Source organism: Panthera uncia, chromosome E3, assembly GCF_023721935.1.
Source record: "Panthera uncia isolate 11264 chromosome E3, Puncia_PCG_1.0, whole genome shotgun sequence".
In the NCBI taxonomy this organism is placed as follows: Eukaryota; Metazoa; Chordata; class Mammalia; order Carnivora; family Felidae; genus Panthera; species Panthera uncia.
The window spans coordinates 12878724-12899827 of record NC_064815.1 but is presented as its reverse complement, the minus strand read 5'-3'; the positions used below and the strand labels follow the sequence as shown (position 1 = coordinate 12899827).

The 21104-nt window shown below is 48.3% G+C and overlaps 1 protein-coding gene across 6 annotated transcripts; it reads right to left on the bottom strand.

Moving 5' to 3' along the window:
• Nucleotides 1-5908: 5908 nt before the first annotated feature.
• Nucleotides 5909-21076, bottom strand: UBFD1 (ubiquitin family domain containing 1). 6 transcript variants are annotated; one of them, XM_049638426.1, is made up of 8 exons: nucleotides 20796-21076; nucleotides 20281-20613; nucleotides 19159-19367; nucleotides 16291-16356; nucleotides 16027-16132; nucleotides 14676-14746; nucleotides 12047-12129; nucleotides 5909-7372 (listed from the first exon to the last, which is right to left on the bottom strand). In XM_049638426.1, the coding sequence occupies exons 1-7, from the start codon at nucleotides 20818-20820 to the stop codon at nucleotides 12049-12051; spliced, it is 891 nt and encodes a 296-aa protein (XP_049494383.1). In that variant the 5' UTR covers nucleotides 20821-21076; the 3' UTR covers nucleotides 5909-7372; nucleotides 12047-12048. The 6 variants fall into 6 exon arrangements, with proteins under 6 accessions (XP_049494383.1, XP_049494385.1, XP_049494381.1 ...); XM_049638425.1 differs by lacking the exon at nucleotides 5909-7372 and adding an exon at nucleotides 9572-9667; XM_049638428.1 differs by lacking the exon at nucleotides 14676-14746 and having other exon boundaries at nucleotides 5910-7372.
• Between the last annotated feature and the right edge of the window lie 28 nt (nucleotides 21077-21104).

The following is a 21104-nucleotide window of genomic DNA, read 5'->3' as shown; positions in this document are numbered from 1 at the left end:
TGTGCGACGATTTTATTTTCTCCCTGTCCTGTGGATCTCTTTCCAAAGGGATAGAATTTAATACTTTGGGAGGACAGAAAGTTCTCTTTGCTACTGGAAGGTCAGATTGACACGTAAGTCAGTCTGTAAGTCACACATCAGAAAGTACCAGCGCTTCTCTTTTTATTCTTACGGGCACGGTGTGAGGTCCTCGGGGTTGAGGCAGGCAGCCGCCTCGCTCTTGATGAGGTTCCGTGTGAGACCTGCCAAAATAATTACTCCACTTTTACCAAAACGTCTTCGTAGGCAGGGGAAGCGAGGGCTTGTGGCCAATAGGAGGTTGTCCCAGAAGCGCAGGGGCTGACTGACCCTCAGCTGGGAGAGGATCTTATGGCCGAGAGAGGAGGTGGCTTGAGTCCCTTCTGGGCCTGGGTTCCTTCCTGGGGGCACCCGGTGCCACCAGTGCCTTCTGTGCTGCCGCTCTCATACATTTGGCAGACGGCAGACATACCTGCTTTTCCAGTAACAGGAGGCAGGTGTTCATCGTTACGTTGTGTGCCGTATACGTATGTTTTAATACTACGAGTTCTTGGGAAAATGCTGGATTGGAGCACAAAGAGCATCCTCTCTTAACAGCAGCATTTAATCAGGGAATAGCCTGCGTGCTTACTGGGCGCTGGAGAGCCAACAGGGAAGAAAATAAGCTGCAGGCAGCTGCTTTGGGATGAACCACAGTTTAACATCCGGGGTAAACTGTTCTTCTGGTTATTTCAACCCCTTGGCAGCTGCACATTCCGCCAAAAAACCCATCAGTGGTTGTTTCTGCCTGAGGTCACAAAGTCTGTGCGCGTCAGTGCTGGCAGTGAATGCTTTGCTACCGTCTTAACCACACACTGCCAATGCAATGCCCATTCACGTCCTTGGGAAGTTTCCAAAGAGCCAGAATAAGGGAGAAAACTCACTGAGTCACGCACAGATAATTCCTTGGTAATGCTATTTTAGGATCTGGGTGTTAACAGCAAAGATATTTCTGCTCTAAAAACTTGTTGGAAAATTCTTTGACAGACTCGTGTGCCACCACAGGCAGATCAAATGTAGTATTCCAAAGTGTGTGAATTAAAACAGAATCAATGGGATTGCGTGCATTTGGTTTTAGTGGCCTCCTACAAATGTCTTTGGGGATCTGTGCATCTGCTGCGGGCAGTTCCCTTGATGAGAGGGTGGTGTGGAGCCGGTCTTGACATGCTTCCTGTCCCATCTCCAGTTCTGCCACGTTGCTCTTCACTCTTCCGTGTCCTCCAAACAGCCAAGTGCACTCACTCACTCACCCAGTGAAGCAATGACACCCCTGCCATGGATGGGGCACGCTTCGCCAGGTGGGGTCTGAGCACGCGTCTCCGTCCTCAGCTCCCCATCTCATAGAAGAGATGGTCAGAATCCGTGTGATACGTTCTATTCAGAATCAGCAGTGTCCCAACAAGCACCACTGCTCCCAATCTGATGAACCGAGAGAGACGTCACCTTCGGGTTTTGCTGGAATCATTAACCTGAACCTAATCACCAGGAAATCAATCGAAAAGGTGGGACTTTAAAAAAAATCAGTGCCCTGGGGAAAAAGGGCAACTATCCTAAATTAAAGGAGACCAGAGATATGTCAACCTCATGGACTGTGAAGCTTGAAAGGATTGGGGAAAAAGATCAAGATGTTCAGTGGACAACTGGGCTGGGTATAGGTGACAAAACAATGTTCAATTTGTTGGGTCTAATAACAGCCTTACATAGACTGAACTTATTCTTAGGGGACAGAGACTTACACTTGGGAGTAAAGCATCAAGATGTCCCCAGCTAACTTTTAGATGGTCAGCACAAGAGAAGAAAAAAGAATAATGACACAGCACGTTTACAACTGGTGGCCAGTTGACAGGCGTGTGCGTGCACACGTGTGTTCACTGTACTGTTCTTCCCGCTGTTCAGTTTGAAATTTGCCAAACTAAAAAAGGAAAAAATTCGCGTACGTGTAACGAAGGGTACACTGACAGCATATGGATAGATGTCCAACCATACGAGATTGGTTAAATAGAAATAATTTTACACAATGACGTGGAAAGATCGATGTTTAGCATGATCCCGTTTCTATAAAACACCTACCGAAATGTTAATAATGATCACCATGATGTAGTAGGAATACATTGGCTTAATTCTGCCGATCAGTATTTCTTTAATTATAAATACCATGTATTGTGTAATAAATGAAAAATATAAAAGTGACACTTAAAAGTATGTGGAAACTGGGAGGAGTGGAACAGAAGCAGGGGCACCGATACTTGGGAAAAGCACTGGTGGGCAATGAAGCCCGAGCAGTTTCTAAGGTTCTGCAGGAGCTGGCCAGGCGGGCGGGCAGGCAGGCCGGCGAGCATCGCGTACCACGGCAGGAGGTGGGAAGTCAGTTTGCTCAGTCTGGGACATTGCTACAGCATGGGCTCCTGGGTGGGGCCGCCTATGGCTCTTGACTCTGGCTGGGATTGTGTCCCAAAGGAGGGCCTTAGCCTGGTTAAGGAACTCGTTGGCAGAGGGTGCTGACGGGATCTTCTGCAGGGGAGACTCAGTCAGATACACTTGGCCTCAGACGCTGGCAGCTATGCAGAGGGCACGCTGAGGGGATGGACGTGGTAGTTACTGGAAGAGCCCATGAGAAAAATGCAGATTTTGGGGTTGGGATAAAGAGGGACAGACTGGAAAGATACCGTGGGAATAAAAATGGCCACACTTGGTCAGACGAAGAAGGCAGCGAGCCTACGGTCTGTCTCAAGTGTCTGGCTTGAGTGCTGCTTGAGCTACTGCCTCAAATAGGGAATGGAGGAGGATTAGATTGGAGGATAGAATTTCGGTTGAGGTTGAGGACCGTGCTGGATTTGTTTGTGGGTTAGCCCAAGCAAATAACTGATAACCAGCAAGAGCTCAAGAAAAACTCCGGACTGGAGTCACGGGGCTGGAGGGTGAGTTTGTGAAGTGCTCCCCCCCTGTCCCCCACCCCCACACCGTGCTGGTTCCCTCAGCTGTGAAGTCCCCCATGGAGTTAAGCCCCCAGCCTTAACTCCTGACTTTCAGTTCCCAGGATGGATCCTTACATGTGTAAGCCTAAAGTGAAGGATGGATCAGAGCTGAGAATTGAGTGAGAAATTACCTACCAGTTGAAATTTTATCAAGTACTGGATTACCTACTGTTCTGATTTTTAACATGGTAGCCAATTAAAAAACAAATGTCAGGGTTCAAAGTTTAAAAATACAATTTACAAACTCAAGTTAGTGCCCTTAAGACATCTAGCTAAACCAGGGAAAGAAGAAAATCTGTGAAAGAAAACAAAGTAGCCAAGGACTTGCCTAGGTTCTCAACAATAAAGTGTGTATCTAGAACTCAGACTTTGGCATCAGGCAAAACTGGGTTCTGGATGGTAGCCTCCACACACCCTTGGCTCAGCCACTTCGCTTGTCTGCACCTGTTTACTGGGTTAAGTGGGGGAGACGAGGGATGTGGTGAAGTGTTGACAATATAACTTAACGCACATACATAATCTGACCCAGTGCCTGGCATATGGTAAGACTCGAAGAAGTCGAAGTCACAGGACCGGAAGGCAGTGTTTGGAGCAAGTCCCTTTCCAAGTAGCACTGGCCTGGTATAGAGCAAGAGGTCAAAACCTTGCTTGATGGTCTGCCAAAGCTGCTGTTTTGGTTGGAGTTGGAGTATTTGAAAGCCCCAGACTCACAATGAATGGAAGTCAACTACTAGTATGTGCCCAGATTACCATGCTGAGGTTACCATGTTCATGTGTTTGTGGAGGGCAAGGGCAACGAGCCCCCAATAAGAGCACTATCTGGCAAAGCAGAGTTGGGGGTTAGTGGGTCAGATGCCCGACAGCCTGACTTGAGTGCCTGTTATCGGGCTATAGGTGTGAGACCCTTGGTTTTCCACTTACAGGAGCTGAATCAGTGCCTACGTCATGCGAATCAGGTTTGTCACCAAAAACCAAGAGTTCTGATGCCTGGACCCCTGGAGTATTTAAGACTTAGACTCAGATGGAGAAGGGAGCTGGAATGGTGGCTGAGAGGACTCTGTTCTGTGACGTGCCAGTTCCCTGAGCACACCTCCTCCAGAACCCCAGCTGTGGCCAACTGCGACAAGCCCACGACATAAAGTAGTGCAAGGCTCAGGACAAGAAAGGAAGAGATCTGGGGTCACACTGAAAATTAAGATGAAAGAAATATATGGGGGAAATTAAGGTGGGAGAGAAAAACCAAGGTTAGCAACAGCAGAAAGGCTAAGTGGGTACTGAAAAAACACAAGACCGGGGTAAAGATTCAAAAACGTAAGGATTAGGAGTTGGAAAAATAAGCTCTAGAAGTTTTTCAGTCTGTAAAACAGATATTGTTGAATTGATATGAATTTTCTTGGATGAGACAATGGTGTTGTGCTAAGGTACAGCAGTGTCATTCTAGGAGGTGAGTGCTCAGTGTCACTATTTCTGTATGTCTGTCCAATGTTCCAGCAAAATAAAGTGCATGTGTGTCTGGAGAAGAAAGCAAACACATGTTGTTGATATTTTAACAACTGGTGAACCTTGGTGAAAGTATGAGGTGGTCACTGTAGCAGATTGCAGCTTTCTGTAGGTTTGAAATTTTCCAAAACAAAAAAGGGGAAAACAGCAAGGGATTACCATTAGATAAAGGGGAGAGGAATAAAACAGAAGCAAGAAACTCAAGAATTTAGGAGTTATATAAAATGGGGTGAACAGTAGGAAAGGTTCTATCTGGGGAGTAAGATAGGCTATTGAAAGCTTCAGATCAAAACCAGCCTTGACAAACAAGGGAAAGCTGGAGGGGTTAATCTGGCTCAAAGTAGCCAAGTGGTGTTAGCAGAGAGCTCATGGGTGGGACTGATCTCAAATTCCTGCAGGATGGCTGGGCTAAGCAGAGTGCCTCTTGAGCAAGAGTAGGAAGAAGTCCTTGCCTCTTGCCCTAATGACTGGTTCATGGGACCCTGACTGTAGTAAGGGTTCTGTCGGTTACTACTGTTGAGAAAATGCCAGACATCACCCCAGAAGGTACGGGAGGATATTCAGGATGGAGTTTATCTCATTCTCCATCTGAGGACAGTTGCTCGTCCTATTAGTTTGAAGGTGCCTGGAATAACTTCAAAACTGGGATAAAATCCAGAAGCATCCTCTGTACAGATTCTCCAGGTGCGAATCAGCCAAGGTACAGCACGTGGCCCAGTCCCAGCCCACCCCTCTTTCCCATACAACAGATCCTTAAGAATCTGGCAGCACTGCTTCAGGATTGAGATACTGGGAAAATAAGGGGGAAAAAGTTGGGGCGGGGGGGGAGAGCAATGAGACCAGAACCTTCCAGAACATTTACAAAGTGCGCAGAGAAGGAGCGAGGGTCCCATGGGTGGTACTGGATCAAAACCAGTTCTGACAAACTATCATGACTCTTCATTCATGCCAAGGACTGTTTTTGTCCTGTTTTTGGAAATAGGTCTTCTCTCCCACCCCAACTCCCCCCTGTAGCTCCATCTCAGTGTTTTATTAAACATGCCCTCAAAGGCTGAATGGCCAGGTGAAGTCACACGAGGCACAAGTCAGAAGGCATACGGACAGGGAGACAGCCTCCCTCTGACACCTAGAGGCCAGAGCATGGAAGGCGGGCCGTCCTACCCCAAGCGTGTCTGATAAGTAGGTCATTTTGGCTAACATGGTAAATAGACCAAAATCTCTGTATCAACTGTTTTTCACAGGAACAAATTTGGATATACTTAAAGCCAAATAAATAAGAGTACTATGACAGACCACAGCTGGCAAAAAAAAATGGCCCCGGGCCCAGTCCCAAATGTTGGTCAATCCCCAGTATGAATTAGGCGCGTGAAAAATTGGAAGGAAAAGGAGACGCAATTAATTATCAAACTTTAATTGATAGACTAATCTTACAGGATAAACAATAAGACAGCTAGTCAAGGTTACACTTTAAAAAAAATCCAGCAGCGCAAATCTAATAGACTAAATACGTTCATCTCCTCCCAAACAGGCATTTGATTTAAAAACAGAAACCAGAACAGAGCGCACACCACAAGGAAACATGGTACTTACGTATATTGTCAAATAATTCTGCAGAACTCTTTAAGAAAGAAAAGGAAAGAGGTTTTTAGAAATTTAGAAAGCAGTAGAACCACCCAGCCTGGCAGGGAGATGTGCCAGATTTCTGCACTCTGGAGGGCTCCCGACCACCTGTAACTTCAGAGAGGCCATCCGGCCCTACTAGGAAGGAAACAGTCCTCTCCTAACTGGAGAGGACTTCCTCGCAGAGCCTTAAGACAAAGGGACCATCCTTTTTCCAAGACAACAGGCATGAACACAGCAGCAAGGAGCAAGAGAGAGGTCTCCCTCAGAAGATGGGGTGGAAAGCAGGCCTGCCCTCACACGGCCCTGGCACGTGGAGTCCATCCCTTCCCCTTCTCAGCCCCAGCAAAGCAAGGGTGGGCCAAGTGCGAGAGCCCAGGACGGCTCCTCCAGGCACATGGTTAAAGGAAGAAGAAGAGGAAAGCGAGTCCCTTCCGGATGAAATATGGCAACTTTTCTGAGATGTGGCAAAGTGACAGAGTTGGTCTCTTTGGCCCTTGTCAGGTAGAGCAGCCGCTAAGGAACCTACTGAGGCCTCAGTGGCCCCCACCGTGTCCGCGAGGGCATCCTTAGTTCAATCCCATCTGCAAAGAGCTAACGCCACTTGCAAAAGGCCCAGCTTCAATTAAAATACTTCACACCAGAGACTTCCAGCAACTCGCAAATCTGCTTTTCTAAGTTCTCTGACCAGACTGACAGAAGCAGAGCTGCGAGGGCCGGAGCCCTGGCACGAGTGACCTTGTCACTACTTGGCCAAGAGGGCTCAGGGAGGGAAGAGAGGCCTGACGTCTGTCCTCCTGAGGCCACCCGCCTGCAAGTTCTCTGCCACAGGGAGGCAGGGCATGACCCCGGGGAAGGAGCCGCTCCCCTCCAACAGGGAAGGAGCTGCACAGGAATAATCCTGAGGAAAAATTAACACTGTGATGCCACCTAGGGGGACGAGTACTTCATTTTGCTAACACAGATTTAGTCAGTATACTCTGGACCGTAAACAAGGTTAGGAAGAGACCGCTCACGGGACTGAGTGACAAACCCGTGAATACTGCTGTGACCCAGACATGGATCTAAATCAAATACTTCTCCCAGCGGCTTCTGGAGCTGTCCACCTCTGCTCTCCCGAGTGCTCCCAGCAAGGTCTCCATGCAGACAGGGTCAGGAGCCAGAGCTCAAGATCATTCTAGCAAATTTACTGAGCTCCATAAAGCAATACTCCAACGGCTCTGTATGAAAAGACGTCGTTGACATTATTATTTATATATAGTATCTCGAAGTAAGGAAAAAAGCACCATTTTACGTAAAACAAAAAGGCTCACGCAGGCTTTGGTCCTGCCTAGAAATGACAGCAGCCTGAGTGAGAAGCGGTTTGGCCCTTGGGGAGCAGGGAGACAAAGGGACACACGCTCTCACTGGGAAGGAAGGAGGGCAGACGGCATGTGCAGCCACTGAACAGGGCACACAGGAGACCTGGCGGGAAGGGCCTCGGAGAGCAGCACTGTGAGGCCAGTCTGGGGACGGAGACACCGGCTCTGTGGGAACAAAAGTGGGCGTGTGGCCCTGTCAGGACACGTCTCCAGGACAGGGACGCTGGCCAACGAAGAGGGCAGTATTCACACCGAGAGGACCTTCCACTTGCTACGTGATCATTTCCTCTGCAGACCCGTCCACCGCAGAGGGAGGCTCTGACAAGTAGCAAAGGAGCCCTTTTCTCCAGGCTCCGCAGGCCAACAAGGACAGAAACACTGCGGCGACTGCTCCTTCTTCAAGAGATGACAAACACGTGGTTTCTTGGATGCGACACTTCACTTAATGTACGTATGCCCCCCAAAAAAGCAAGAGTAGATTTCCCTGCTCAGATGCATAACCGGGCACAGGCTATACCGTGAGAAGCACGAGTCTGTCTACATGGGCTGGATGCCTGAACTACAGCTTGGAAGGGAAGGGCGTAGAGTATCATCATTAACTGGCTCACAAGGAATAGTCATCTTAGGCGAACACATGCTAATTACATTTCACAGAATGAGGGGGAACAGCCTAGAATCCAAAATGTGAAGTTTGGAAAATCTCTCGCCAAACCTTACTATGAGAGCCTGCAGCCAGGGAGAGGAGAGTGGCAAAGACAGCCAGCAGAGGAACAGCAAAGAGCACAGAGGGGATCATTCACCAAGAGACTCGCCCTCGTGTCAGAGTCCATCAAGCCATAAGGAGACAACAGAAGCTCACATGTACCAAGAACAGAAGGGCTAAAACCAGAAGAAGGTGAGCTAATTCATGAAAGTAACTTATCCCGTTTTCGATGTTTAAATACATCGGCCAACCCACTAGGTCAACAAGTCTTTTGAGAAAGGCAGCATCTCTGGACCTGGGATGAAGGACACTTGAACATAACGCATGAGCAGAAGGACCAAATGGAGAAGCATAACTGAAATAATTGTTGGACTGCTTAAGAATTTCTCAGAATTCCAAAAGAAAGAAGGATCTGGGCCTGTGGCTGTATGGCTGGAGAAACTGTCTTCCACCCAGCTCCTCCTCAGAGAGGCCTTAGTTGGCCTGGGAGCTGTGGCTTTTGAGCAGCGCATCCCCAGGGCACTCACGCCAGGCTGGGCTGTGAGGCCCAATCGGTGACGCCGCCAGACAACCATGGCACCAGCAGTGGAACTCCCCGGAGATCAGGGCCCAGTGCAAGAGCTCCCTTCCCTAGACCAAACAGCTCTTCCTCTCCCGCCGCACATTCTCAAGCAGCAGCACGGTGGGAGGGAGGCCAGGAGAGGAAGCAATGATGAGGTACAAAAACAGGAACTGACATCTTTGGGTTTTTAAAACAAAAACTCAGATCTAAGAAGTGAGAACATAAAAAAGGGAAAAGAATTAAATCTGAATCGATAGACAGAAAAATATGGCTTACTAACCCCCCCTCGTTTTGCATACAATTTTATATGAAAAAGAAAAAACCCAACTCATCACAACGCAGTCCAAATGTTTGCAACCAAAGATTTATGAAAATATTTCAGTTGAAGTCACTTAAAAAAAAAAAAAAAAAAAAAAGGAAACCAGCAAGCTTTTGATCATTCTTTTCTAAACAAAATTGGTAGATCTACTCTCAAACGCACTTAAGAGTATTCCACACAACATGTTCGGAATTCAGATTTATTGATTTCCACCGTATCAACTTTAAAAATGATATGAAGCTGACTGCAAGAAAAGGGAACTGGTGATTTTAAGTTAAAATTAAGCTAATGGTGAAAGTACATCACCTCTGGCTTCAGTCACCACATCACCTTAGATTGGATATAGCTTTTTGTTTTTGAACAAAGTCCCAGAACTCTGAAATCCAGGGATGCTGCAGGCCTCTCCCAGCAATGTCCTTCACTTTGGGTCAGTCTCCTGGGCCAGAGGTGAAAGTGCTTTCAAAAATACTGCCACTTCCCCAGCACAGTGTCTTTGATTGCATCCACATATTGAGTTGGGACCCAGTACACCCAGTAGTAAGAGGCTTCCGTGGGGCCCAACTGAAACGCCTGGAAGGGAAAAAGGAAAACCAAGCGGTACTTCAGAGGTCGGGAGACTAAGCAGGCAGCACGACACACACGGGGGAGGGCTGAGAAGTGAATTCTTTACAGGAAGGGGAAAACTGTGCACACAGGGAGCATTCTCCTGTCCAAAAACAAAACAAAAAACCAAAAGGTGGTGGGCAAGTTAAGCATAGCCAATCCTAAAGCAGTGGCTCCCAAACTTGAGTGTGCATCAGAACCATCTGGAAGGCTTGTTAGAACAAACTGGTGGGCCCCACCCCCTCGAGTTTCTGATTCAGGGAGGTCTGGGGCCTGAGAATCTGCATTTCTAACAAGTTCCCAGGTGATGTCCTACTACTGATCCAGAGACCAGTCTGACAACCACTGCCCTAGAGAAACTGTCACACATGCACAAGGAGACAGGTCTGAACGTTCAAAGCAGCGCTGTCAGAACTGGGGACAACCCGGAAAAACCTACATGTCCGTCGGTAAGGGAACGCAAAATTAAAAGTGACATGGTGGCCTGCTCGTATGAATGCGGGATTACTTTTCAAAAGGTACGAACTGGATCTATAGTTAATACAGACAGATCACGATGTCAAACCAAAAACAGCAAGCTGCAGAACGATACATACCATGAGACCGTTTATGAAAACTGAAAAAACACAAAACAGTACTGTATCTCGTCCATGGATTTATAGTAACGTAAAAGTGTACAGAGCTGGGAAGGATCCACATGATAAATCATGCTCATGGTCATGGGGGAGGGGGAGACACTGGGGACGTGTTCACTGTTGGTAGGTTTTCTTTTATTTAAAAAAAAAAAAAAAGGTCTAAAGCAATTCATAAAATATTTCCAATGATCATTTCTTTGTGACGGATATACGGGTTTGTTACTCTGTTCTTTTCTGCCTTTTAAAACATTTCTCTGAGAAGGAAAAGCACAGCCATCCTTCTCTGATGTGAACTATGATACTGTTAATCTAGTGACTGATATGGCATCTAAAAAACAAGGGAAGTCCTTTCGCTTACAGGTAAGGATGCCACTTAATGGTGTTTAGTGACGAGAAGGGGCTAGGAGCGCTACTCTCTGCTGGAGAGGACCTGAGAGAGAAACAAGCACTTAAACCGAGTAAGAAGGCATTGACCATCCAAACCAACTTCTGAAAGGTCCACTCGACTTGTCTGAAATCCCTCTCACCAGGCTGCTTGAAAACCGGGGCTGCAAATGCTACCGGGCAAAATGGGGGCCCAGCTGAAAACACCCAGAATCCGACTTCATAAATGGAAAAAACAGCTGAGTAAGCAGAACAAATACGTCTGCAATCCTTTAAGGCTGGAGGGCCTGACAGTGACACTCCCAGGTCACCCAAAAGCCCTGTGGCCCAGGGACTGCAACCCCAACCATGGCCTGGCTTCAGTGCCTCGGAGCGGACAGACCCCAACAGGCCAAGAGAGGGGACGGGGCTGACATTCCCCCGGAGCCAGGAGACTTGCCATCTGCCCAGAGAGAACTTCTCTAACACCAGAACCCCTTTTTCCTGGGATCTTCCAACACCTCCCTCTGCAGAGGACTTCTGTAAACACCACTGCGCAGGTCGAGCCACAGCCGTTCCTCATCTCCGTGACAGGGCTGACACAGCTACAATGCTGTCGGCTAAAGCTAAAACATCTGCACCACCTAGTAATGGCTCAGGTCAGGCCCCTGGCATAGTAACTTAAAAGTTCTGGTAACCAAACTTCACTTCAAAGTGGCCCCTCTTAATAGCGCTGGGAGAATTCAAGGGTTTGCCTGAGCTGCTCCGTTCACTGCATCACTGGATTCTTGGCTTTGCTCTGCATAAACTTGGGGAATGCCTCCGAACGTCATCCCGCGAGAGAAGAGCCTGCTCTCTTTAGAGGAAACTTCCATGCAGAATGATGACCACAGACCCCATCTTATCCACAGAGTCCTCAGCCACCTGATGGCTGCTGCCTGAGAAGAGCAACACCATCACAGAAGGGGACTGCCCGGCATCTTCACCAATGCCCAGATTAGTGGGAGATTTTGTCTTATACGTAGGACAAAAGTTAAAATGAAAACCCGCGAGCCAATCCTCCTCTCTGTATTTATTTTCCTGGTCTAAAGACAAAATATTACAAACAAGAGGAAGATAAAGGTATTGAACATGTCCCCTTTACACTGGTGGGGAGAGGATGTAAAATAAACTGAGGAATAGGTCACAGATAAAGTTCTAGGTAGATCAAGAAAACGTGAGGGTCTTAAACTGCGCGTCTTCTGAACACTGAGTTTGATTCTTCAGTTAAAAAAGCTCAGTTAGAGCTCCATTCCCTGCTAGATGAGCAGAAGTGCAGTGAGAGGCTAACCCACGCCGGGTTACTTACCATCATGTGGTAGTCTTCGTGTCCTTCGATAGGTTCACTGACCACATTTTTAATGGAGCCCATGGGCAATTTCTCAGTCCGCTCTAGTTGAGAGGGATTACAGTGATTACTCAAAGGCCCTCCTGTCCATTCCTGTGACTCAGCAGTCCCTCATCAGGATGGTGGCTTTGGGATCTACTGGAATCTCAAGTCTCCCATGTGCCCTAGGGATGATGGGACAGAGTCTTCTGACCAGCACTCCCAGAGATTTGCTTGGCAGTTGGAAACTTCTCGGGAGCAAACAGGGAACAGGACTCGCAATGACATATTAAAGGTCTCTGGGAGCAGAGACAGTGCTTTCCCGGTGTTATTTTTAAAGTCTGGCAATTTATAAACACCCAAGGATTTCCACTGCAATGTTCTTGCCCGAGCCCAGCAATGGCTAAGGTCTTTGGCACCTGGGGGAGGGACAATCAAGAGGACCAAGAACAGAGGCAACAACGTGCCCCTGTGGCTCACACAGACAAGGAGTGCTTGGGGGTTTCACACTAGTTTCTGTCCCATTCTCCTCCTCACTTGCCCTCCCACTTCCCCGTTCCCTCTCCCAGCCCCCCCAACCCTCCATATACACACACCTGAAGAAGTTCTCCTGAAACATTTACAACACCTTGTGATTAACCCTCGAGATATCACTTATCCCAGGAGGCTCAGGAGACATTTTGCAGCAAGTTTAAGGGTGGCAGGTAAGAAAGAGGAGGCAGTGAGGGATGCCAGGAGTGAGAGGAGCCTGCAGGAAGTGAGCCAAGTGCCGCAGGATGGGGCATGGAGGCAGGAGGGGCGGAGTTCCTGCACAAGAACCTACCCCCTAAGAGCAGCAGACACAGCGGGGGACAGGGAGGTTCTCAGCAAAGTTAAATCAAGTTGGAAAAAACTCACTACAGCCTTTGCAGAAAGAAAAAACTGGAAAAGGCAGAATCTGAAAATAGATGAGTTGATGAAACAGATCTAGAATTTAGAGACCTGGGTTCTAATCCGGCTGGTTGACTGGACAAATTTTATTTCCATTCTGTGGGCCTTGGGGTCTGAAAAATGGGGGGGTGGGGAGAACGGACGTGAAGACATCCATTCAGGTTTTCACTTTCAGTGGCTCTAAAACAGTGACCCACGGGCAGGACCGGACCAGCAGCCGTCTTCAAGACTGAAACACTTTTAAACGCCAGCCACCTTGAAATGTCCAGAGATTTCACACAAAAAGATAAATTTCTGGCTTCTCTTGAAAAGTCGATCCTGGGCCCACATTCCTAGTGACAGCAATGAGCTCGATCCCACTGGACCCTCCCCTACGGCCAGGGCACAGGCTCCCCCTGGCGGCTTCGACCACCCACGTCTCCTGCCTGAAGCTTGTCCTTCCCGCAGCTGGGCCTGAGGCTGGGAGGACTGCCTGCTACATGGGCTACCCCAGAGAGAGTTTAAGCTGCATGTAGGAGCCCCTGAGCGTCACTCTGGAACGAACTCCATCGACAAAGAGGCCAACCAGCTGCCGGGATGGTCATTCCACAGCAGCTCCTCGCCAGTGGAAAGATGAAACCAGTGGCTGGTAGCCAACTCCCAGAACAAGCTGTCCTGCTGGGAGGCTGCTTATGACACTCAGATGACAAGACTCCTGGGCAAGTGAGGACACTGCCCAACATATATTGATACAGTAGTCTGGGCGAGAGTGAAAACCTCAGTCTTGGTCAACCATGAAAACAGAGGTCTTGGCCATGCTCCTTTAATCAGGCTGGTGAGTAAGGAGGCTTCCGATAGCTCTGAAACCCCCACATACCAAGATTCTTCTAGAGTGCTGCCTTCATGCCAAAACAGGAAAGCAGCTGCTCCTACAAGCTGATATAAAACCTCCAACACAGGTACAGGGGTTCTGCTTAGGTCCGCAGGTAGAATGGCCTTCCTACACAACCACCTCACATGGAAATGTTCCCCGAGGCACCAACGGGCACCTGCAGACTTAGTCATCATCCAGCCTCCCCAGCCTGCACCTGTCCTCCTAGCCGTCAGGGACCTTTTGCATCAGCCTTAGCAACTGTTTCAATCAGACTACCCGGAAGAGAAAGTAAAAATTGAGGAAGAGGCAGGATTTGGGCAAGTCAACGCAATGATGGAGAACTAAGCAAAACCAACTGCAAAGTCGTGAACAAGTAAGGATCTGACAGAGGCAGGGAAGCTCACAATGAAAGAAAACCAATGCTGTGACAGGCTCTGCAGGAAGGGAAGGATCTACTAAAGAGGGTCCAGAGACCCTTGGGAAAACTAGGGAAGCCCTTACGTATTCTGCAAAACCTGCTTTTTGACCATGCAGTTAGAGGTGAATGTGAAACGAAGAATATACAGCAAGTTATCATAAAACTGTTAGAAAACTCAAGCGTTTTTGGCATTTTGCTCTTTGTTCGCCTTAAGAACCAGGACAGACTTACAAACAAGAAAACATGTTTTGACATTCTCAAGGAGAAGACACCTCACTCCCCACTGCCCCTCTGATTATTATTTTCCATTAAACTGTGGTCCCATGTTAAGCAGTCACATTAAATGGCCTGTCCCTGAAACCAGGTAACCTCACGTGATGGAACCCCCTAGACTTCTCTTTAGCATTTACCTCGAACACTGAACACCTACAGTGCTGGCCACAAACAGGTGAATTAGGCATGTTCCGTTCCCTCCAGGAATCTAACAGGGGGACAGACAAGTCAGAGAGTAATGAGTGCTCTGGGGATGTAAACGGAGTGCTCTATGAACAGAAGCGGCAGCAACTCATGTGGAGGGTGGGAGAGGCACCGGGGAAGGCTTCAATAGGAGAGGACATTTGAGTAGGGCCTCAGAAGATGTTATTAATAACAAAGAATGGGAAGTAAGCATTCCAGGTAAAAGCCCAGCAGGAGCAAATACACAGGGCTGTGCAGAGCGTGGTGGAAAGTGCAGGCTGATGCAGATGAAACCCACAGCGTATTAACAGGGAAAGCAGGGCCGAAGCCTAGATCCAAAATTTGACAACACTGGACACTATGTGTTAGGCATGTGAACTTGGTCCGAAGGAGCCAAAGGTTTTTGAGCGCCAGTGAGGGAGATGGGCGGGACAGAACAGAACACAGACCGGGCAGGGAAATAGGTTAACTTGCTTTAACAAACCAAGTTTAAAGATGCTAGGAGTCTTAACTGGCACAATAGAGTGGCAAAAAAAAAAAAAAAAAAAAAAGGGCGGGGGGAAACAGATAATTCTGGAGTATAACTGACACGACTTTGAACCACCTGGGGGAACGCAAGGTGAGGATAGTCAGAGACAATTCCCAGCCAACAGCAAGCAGCAGCCTGCCCCAGTGGGCACAGGCAGGGGTAGGTGGAGGCAGGCAGAGCACAAACAGGTAAGGGGGGTGGGGACAGGTCCACAGTACTAGGAATGCACCTGGTACGGGGACAAACGCTGACATCCGGGGGCCAGGCAGGTGACATACACGAACAAAGCTGGCTCCACAGGAGGCAAACAGGGCAGTGAGGACTGCGGCTCATCTGAAACTACCACTGGGCTCCAGCCGATGGCTGCCATGTGAGAATGCAGGTCCAGAATAGCTACATCTTTTGATTTTTTTATTTTTTTCAAGAGAAGCCCAAAAACCCCCACACGAGATCAAGTGAAATCTCTTGATTTTTACAGAAAGTGTGTAAACCCAAAAAACCCTGGTCTGTGGATCAGACCTGGCCCTCAGGCCACGCATTTGGGACCTCTGGTTTTGGGCACAAGTGAAGAGCCACTGTTGAAGGACTGGCCCTGACAGAAGACTGAAAAGAATGAGGGAAAAAGGTCCAAACAGAAGGTGAGCATCTAAAAGCAAAGACAAAAGCCAGGGGCACGCAAAGCACAGTGAAGAGAGAAATCTCAGGAGGAGCACAGTCGCACCCAAGACTGAGGGCCCGCAGCGGCGAGCCGGGAGGAGGCAAGAGCAGGAACCTACCTTTAGTGCCAATCCACAGCTGGTCTTGTTCTAGCTTGAAGGTGAGTCTCACTTTGCCTCCGGACTTATTGTACATGCCGGATAAGGGTACCGTGGGCAGGCGCTCCTAGAGGCATAGGAGCACAGTGAGAGATAGGGACTAGAAAAATGGCATGACAGAGAAGGACAAGGGACAGGATGTGAGGACGTGATCACAGGAACCTCAGGAAGTCAGAAGGCGGGTCTGGTTCGTTTTCAGAACGCTCACAAAGGAGTCTGGCTTACCTGGGCACCCTTAACAGATGGCATCACATCTTCAGGTTTTCCTTTATCCAACACTTTCCTGTGTTGCTATAACATAAGTCAGAAGAAATAATAAATGAAATGGCTGACTCCATTTTAGTCATATTACTTACTACCTTTCTGAAAAAGAGAAAGAAAGCCTTGATGTTTTGGCTCAAAAGCTTTTAACATGTACAGATTATGGGTCTTTTGACATTAAAGAGCAGGGGCAAGAATGTCTCTGATAGAAATCTCCTATATCCGTAGTGTCTGAAACAGCAGCCACAAGACATTTGGGGCTATTAAGTACTTGACATGTGGCTAGTAGAACCAAAGAACTGAATTCTCAATTTTAATCAATTTTATGCGGCTGCCGTATTACACATCAGGGTTCTGGAGCAACGAAGGTTTCCAGATTGCTAATTCAAATGAACTCTACTCCCCTCTTCTGACCAAAAAAAATTGCCACTGAAAGGAACAAACATCAAGCTAAAGAGAACCGCAAAGGGTGGTTTTCTGCTAGGTACAAAATGACAGCCATTTCTGTCAACTTAACCTCCCAAAGAAACGGATCACAAGGCTGGTAACCAGCCTAACTGCCTACAAGGGGCATTGCTCCAACAAATGGAAACTCAGCCTACTGCAGAAGTCTTCCCCGCTCCCCCACCCTCAACCCCAGCTAAACAGAAAGCCTGGAGAGCCACATTTCGAAGAGAAATGCTGATCGCTCTCTAGACTGACATTAAGAAGCCTCTGACCCTGCCCCCCAGGGGGTTTGAGGCAGCTTGCTAAGGGTTCTCATTAGGCTCATGGCTCCCTAAAACAGCTCTTAACCAGCCCAAATGCCCAAGCTTGTTTCCTCTCCACCTGTGGCTTTCTAGGTCATTATTTGCTCCCTATTTGGAAAAGCTGAAAAACAGCCGAGCAGCCAGTGGGTGAAGGGAAACAATTCCACCAAAGTGAAGCACCAGGTGGCCACTTCAAAGCCTCCTTGGCACGGCAGAAACCCTCTGGCAGGGATAAATTCAACAGTGCCAGACTGCTAGCAGAGGGTCCCTACACGTATTAGCCCCAGATTCCTCAACAAGCTGATAAAAAGCCAGGAGAATGGGTCCCTCTCATTAGGCCATGTCAGTCCTCATAACTAGCATCAATGAAACAAAGCAGCAGAGATTAACAGCTTAATTCGACTCATACCTCACAATCACCTTTTGGAAAAACTTTCCCTGTGTTGAGGAAAACAGTTTTAAGACTGTTAAGCTACCATTAGTAACTCAAAACCTATGTTTAAGAAGCGTGTAATGCTCCAGGGGTGTGACCAGTGGGAACACTCACTTCTGACGTGCTCACATTTCACAATTTCATAGATGCGGCAGAGGAAGATAGGTAAATGGAAAAGAACTCAATTGGTTACATTTTGATCTCATATTTGGGGGTGAAAATGTCCAAGCAAACACCTTTTAAGTGTTAACACAGATTTATGATTCCTTAGCTAAAACTCCACAGACAGATGTTTTAGATTTTTATAAAGCCCCAAAATCTAGTAAACTTTATAAAAGCAATATAGTTTAAAAATATGTTATACATGGGGCACCTAGGTGGCTCAGTCGGTTACGTGTCGTACTGACTCTTGCTTTCAGCTCAGGTCATAATCTCACAGTTCGTTGAGTTTGCTGGGCTCTGTGCTCACAGCTTGGAGCCTGGAGCCTGGAGCCTGCTTCAAATTCTGTGTTTCCCTCTCTCTCTGCCCTTCCCAAGAGACATGCTCTGTCTCCCTCTCTCTCTCTCTCTCTCTCTTTCTCAAAATTAAATAAACATTAAAAAAAATTTTTTTTTAATATGTTACACGTTATCCTCTGTAGAATCTGGGGCAGCACCTTGTCACTGAACACATGAATATTTCTATAGCAAAACATGAATATTCACAGTAATTCTGGTTACGTTTTGATACCTGGTCAGATTTTGGAAGCACATATAGAGGAATAGGGATCTGTAACACAAAACTATCTTCTCACGCTATGAGCCACATGCCTTGGTGCGTATGATTACTAAAACTGATCTTGGTTCAGATTAGTCTACTCTACTCAGGACACAGGTTAAAGTTGAGACTATTTGTTTTGCTAGGACACTACTAAGAGTGCCTGAGAGGCTCCAGGACAACGACTGGGGTTTGCTGAGTAGTAAGGTTGCAAGTGATGGTTCTTTCAACCAACTCCCTCTATGGTGAAATACTCTCACTTTTCCTAATTACGAAAAGAATTTTAATGGCTACACTGAGCAGAAGACAAGGCTGGATCTCTCCTATCCAACACGAGCAACAGAGGAGGTAAAAAATCAGGCGCCCATTTCACGGACCAGGAGGGAAAAAACCCAATGCCGGTGTGGTTATGTTCCTAGTCAGCTTCATTTGGCTTCCTGAAAAAGTCAGTTTTAGAGGAACCTCTCTCTGCCGAGTCTGTGCCTATCCAGAAATGGCTTGTTGACTTGGGGGAAGCCACAAACCGAAAAAACAAACGTAAGCACTTGTATAAAACGGGGGGTTAATTCTAACAGTCGCATTTTTCTCTGGCACTGAATAGAGAAGGGAAATCCACAACTGATTCCTTTCAATACCTGGAGCCTGCCTTTCCAAAGGCCTTATCCTAAAGTAAGTAGACTTGAGACACACTGACCCGCCAGATGAGACAAAGTTGCAAATCTCAGGTGGTTGTCACCTCCACTCAACAGCCAGCCGCACCCAACTGCTGCCATAAATTTCCATCATGGGCCCTGTCCAAAAAGGAGCTTATTCTAGGGAGAATATCACCAGCCAACGCTCCAGAGGACAAAGCCTCAAACTTCCCAGGACTAGCAATCACATGACAGACTCACTTTCTGCCTGCAGAGCGGTTCCTTCTTGTTCTCTTCAGCCTTTGCGTCCTGCTGGGCAGCATCTTTGGGTGTGTTTACGGCTAAAACATCATTTATCGTGGAGCCAACCACCATGATCTTGGCTCCGCTGGTCACTTTTATTTCTCTCAATGTCTTATCCTCAGGGACAAGTCCCTTGTACATGACTTTTTGCATGGCAGGAGGGAGACCTTGGGAAAAGATAGGAGAAAGTCAAAGGAAGGGATGAAAAATGCACCTGGACCAGAGTCATGTGGCAACAGACCTGGAAATGAATACTCCTCCACCACCTTGTGTGCTCAGGCAACTCACAACCTCTCTCTGTTTCCGAAATTCTATAATTGTGATGGCAGTAATTCCTTCTGCATAAACTTGTTTTAAGGATTTAGACATGAAACAGAACATTTAGTACAGTGTCCCGGTATTCAGGAATTATTCAATTAAGTTCAGCTATCATTCGTTCCAAGTTGTTCCTCAACCCTCTAAACATGCAAATACTAAGTGAAAGACCACAGGCCTCAAAGATACAGAAATCAGTAAGGATAAAGTTGTTTTTAGAGAACTTACAGGCTTCATGGAGAAAACTTAAAAAAAAAAAAACCATTTCAGTTGACAAAGTGCTGTAAACAAGACAAAACTGAAAACTAAATAGTATAAGAATCTACGAAGGGGCCAGCAACGTTTCCTAAATTTCCCTTATGAGAATTACCCAAGATATTTGCTAAAAATAAATTTCTGGCCACATTCCAGATACACTGAATCAAACCCTCTAGGGGAAAGGGCCTAGGGGCTGTAAATTTAACATGTACCTCAGATGATTTTCATAAAAGAGGTTTCTGGCAACACTGATTGGAAGCTGGGGCCTAAGGGTCAGGCCTGGGCCTGAATCTCAGCTCAGCCACTTTCTAGCTCTATGATTTTGGGTCTCATTTTCCCCATCTGAACGATGGGCATATTAGTACTTACTCCGAAGAACTATTCTAAGCATTGACGGAGCAGATGCAAAGAGGGTGGCCAGCCCTGTGCTCAGCATAGTGCAAGCACTAGGAATCAGCAGGCGCGGTGAGGAAGGCTGGCTGTCGCTGACAGTGCCACGACGATTACCTGTAATCGAGTGAATCTTCTGTTTTAGCTCAGAGCCTGTGCTATCCAGGGGGAACTTCACGTCGTGCTTAGTCTTGTTCCAGATGATCTTCAGGTCCACCAGCTCCTGGCCCGCGCCGCCGCCAGCGTCCTCGCCGTTGCTGACCGAGGCCTGGGCCGCAGGGTCCCCAGGGGGCTGGGCCGGGGCCGGCTGCAAGCTGCCTCGCGCGGCGCAGGAGTCCTCGGCCGCCGCCGCCCCCGCCGCGACTTCGGCCTCCACGCAGTTTAGGGGCCGCGCGGGGGTCTCGGTCGCCACCGTCTCGGCCTCCGTGTCCATGCCAGGTTCCTCCATGCCTGCAAGGGGGTTAGGGGGTGGGCGCTCGCCACAGGCTGGGCCTGGGACCCAACCCTCCTCGGGTGCTGCCGGACCTCCGCTCCCGAGCCAGACTACTCCCCAGCGGACCGGACCGCATCCCTCCCGGAGGCCCGCTTCACCTGGGCCCACCCCGGGGGCCCGCCACCACCGCCACACTCACCATCCGGGGCTCCGGCTGCCGCCATGATGATTGTGTACAACACCCACCACTCCCGCAGAGGCCGCCGGGAAAAGACGAGCTAGCTGAGATTGGCCCCCGCAGCAGCCCCTAATCTCGCACAGCCTGGCCGGAAACAGGTGGACGTTTCTATGGAGACCCGCCTCCTCCGCTTCCCCTGCCCGGCCCCTGCCACGCTTTAGCTTTCAGGACCCGAGGGGGGCGGGTCCGGGAAATCGCCCGCTCAATGGGCTCTGCCCCCTAGAGGCCTAGTGGGGCCGGAGCGGCGTTGGGGAGCGTGGGCTTGCAGGC

What these genes read in the sequence shown, in the direction of transcription:
- UBFD1 (XM_049638423.1), bottom strand. Translation starts at nt 20,820, where the DNA reads ATGGCGGCAGCCGGAGCCCCGGATG. An exon ending in GGCAGCCGGAGCCCCGGATG is followed by an intron (nt 20,614 to 20,795) that starts GTGAGTGTGGCG and finishes ACCCCCTTGCAG; the next exon opens with GCATGGAGGAACCTGGCATG. An exon ending in AACCGCTCTGCAGGCAGAAA is followed by an intron (nt 16,357 to 19,158) that starts GTGAGTCTGTCA and finishes CTTATGTTATAG; the next exon opens with CAACACAGGAAAGTGTTGGA.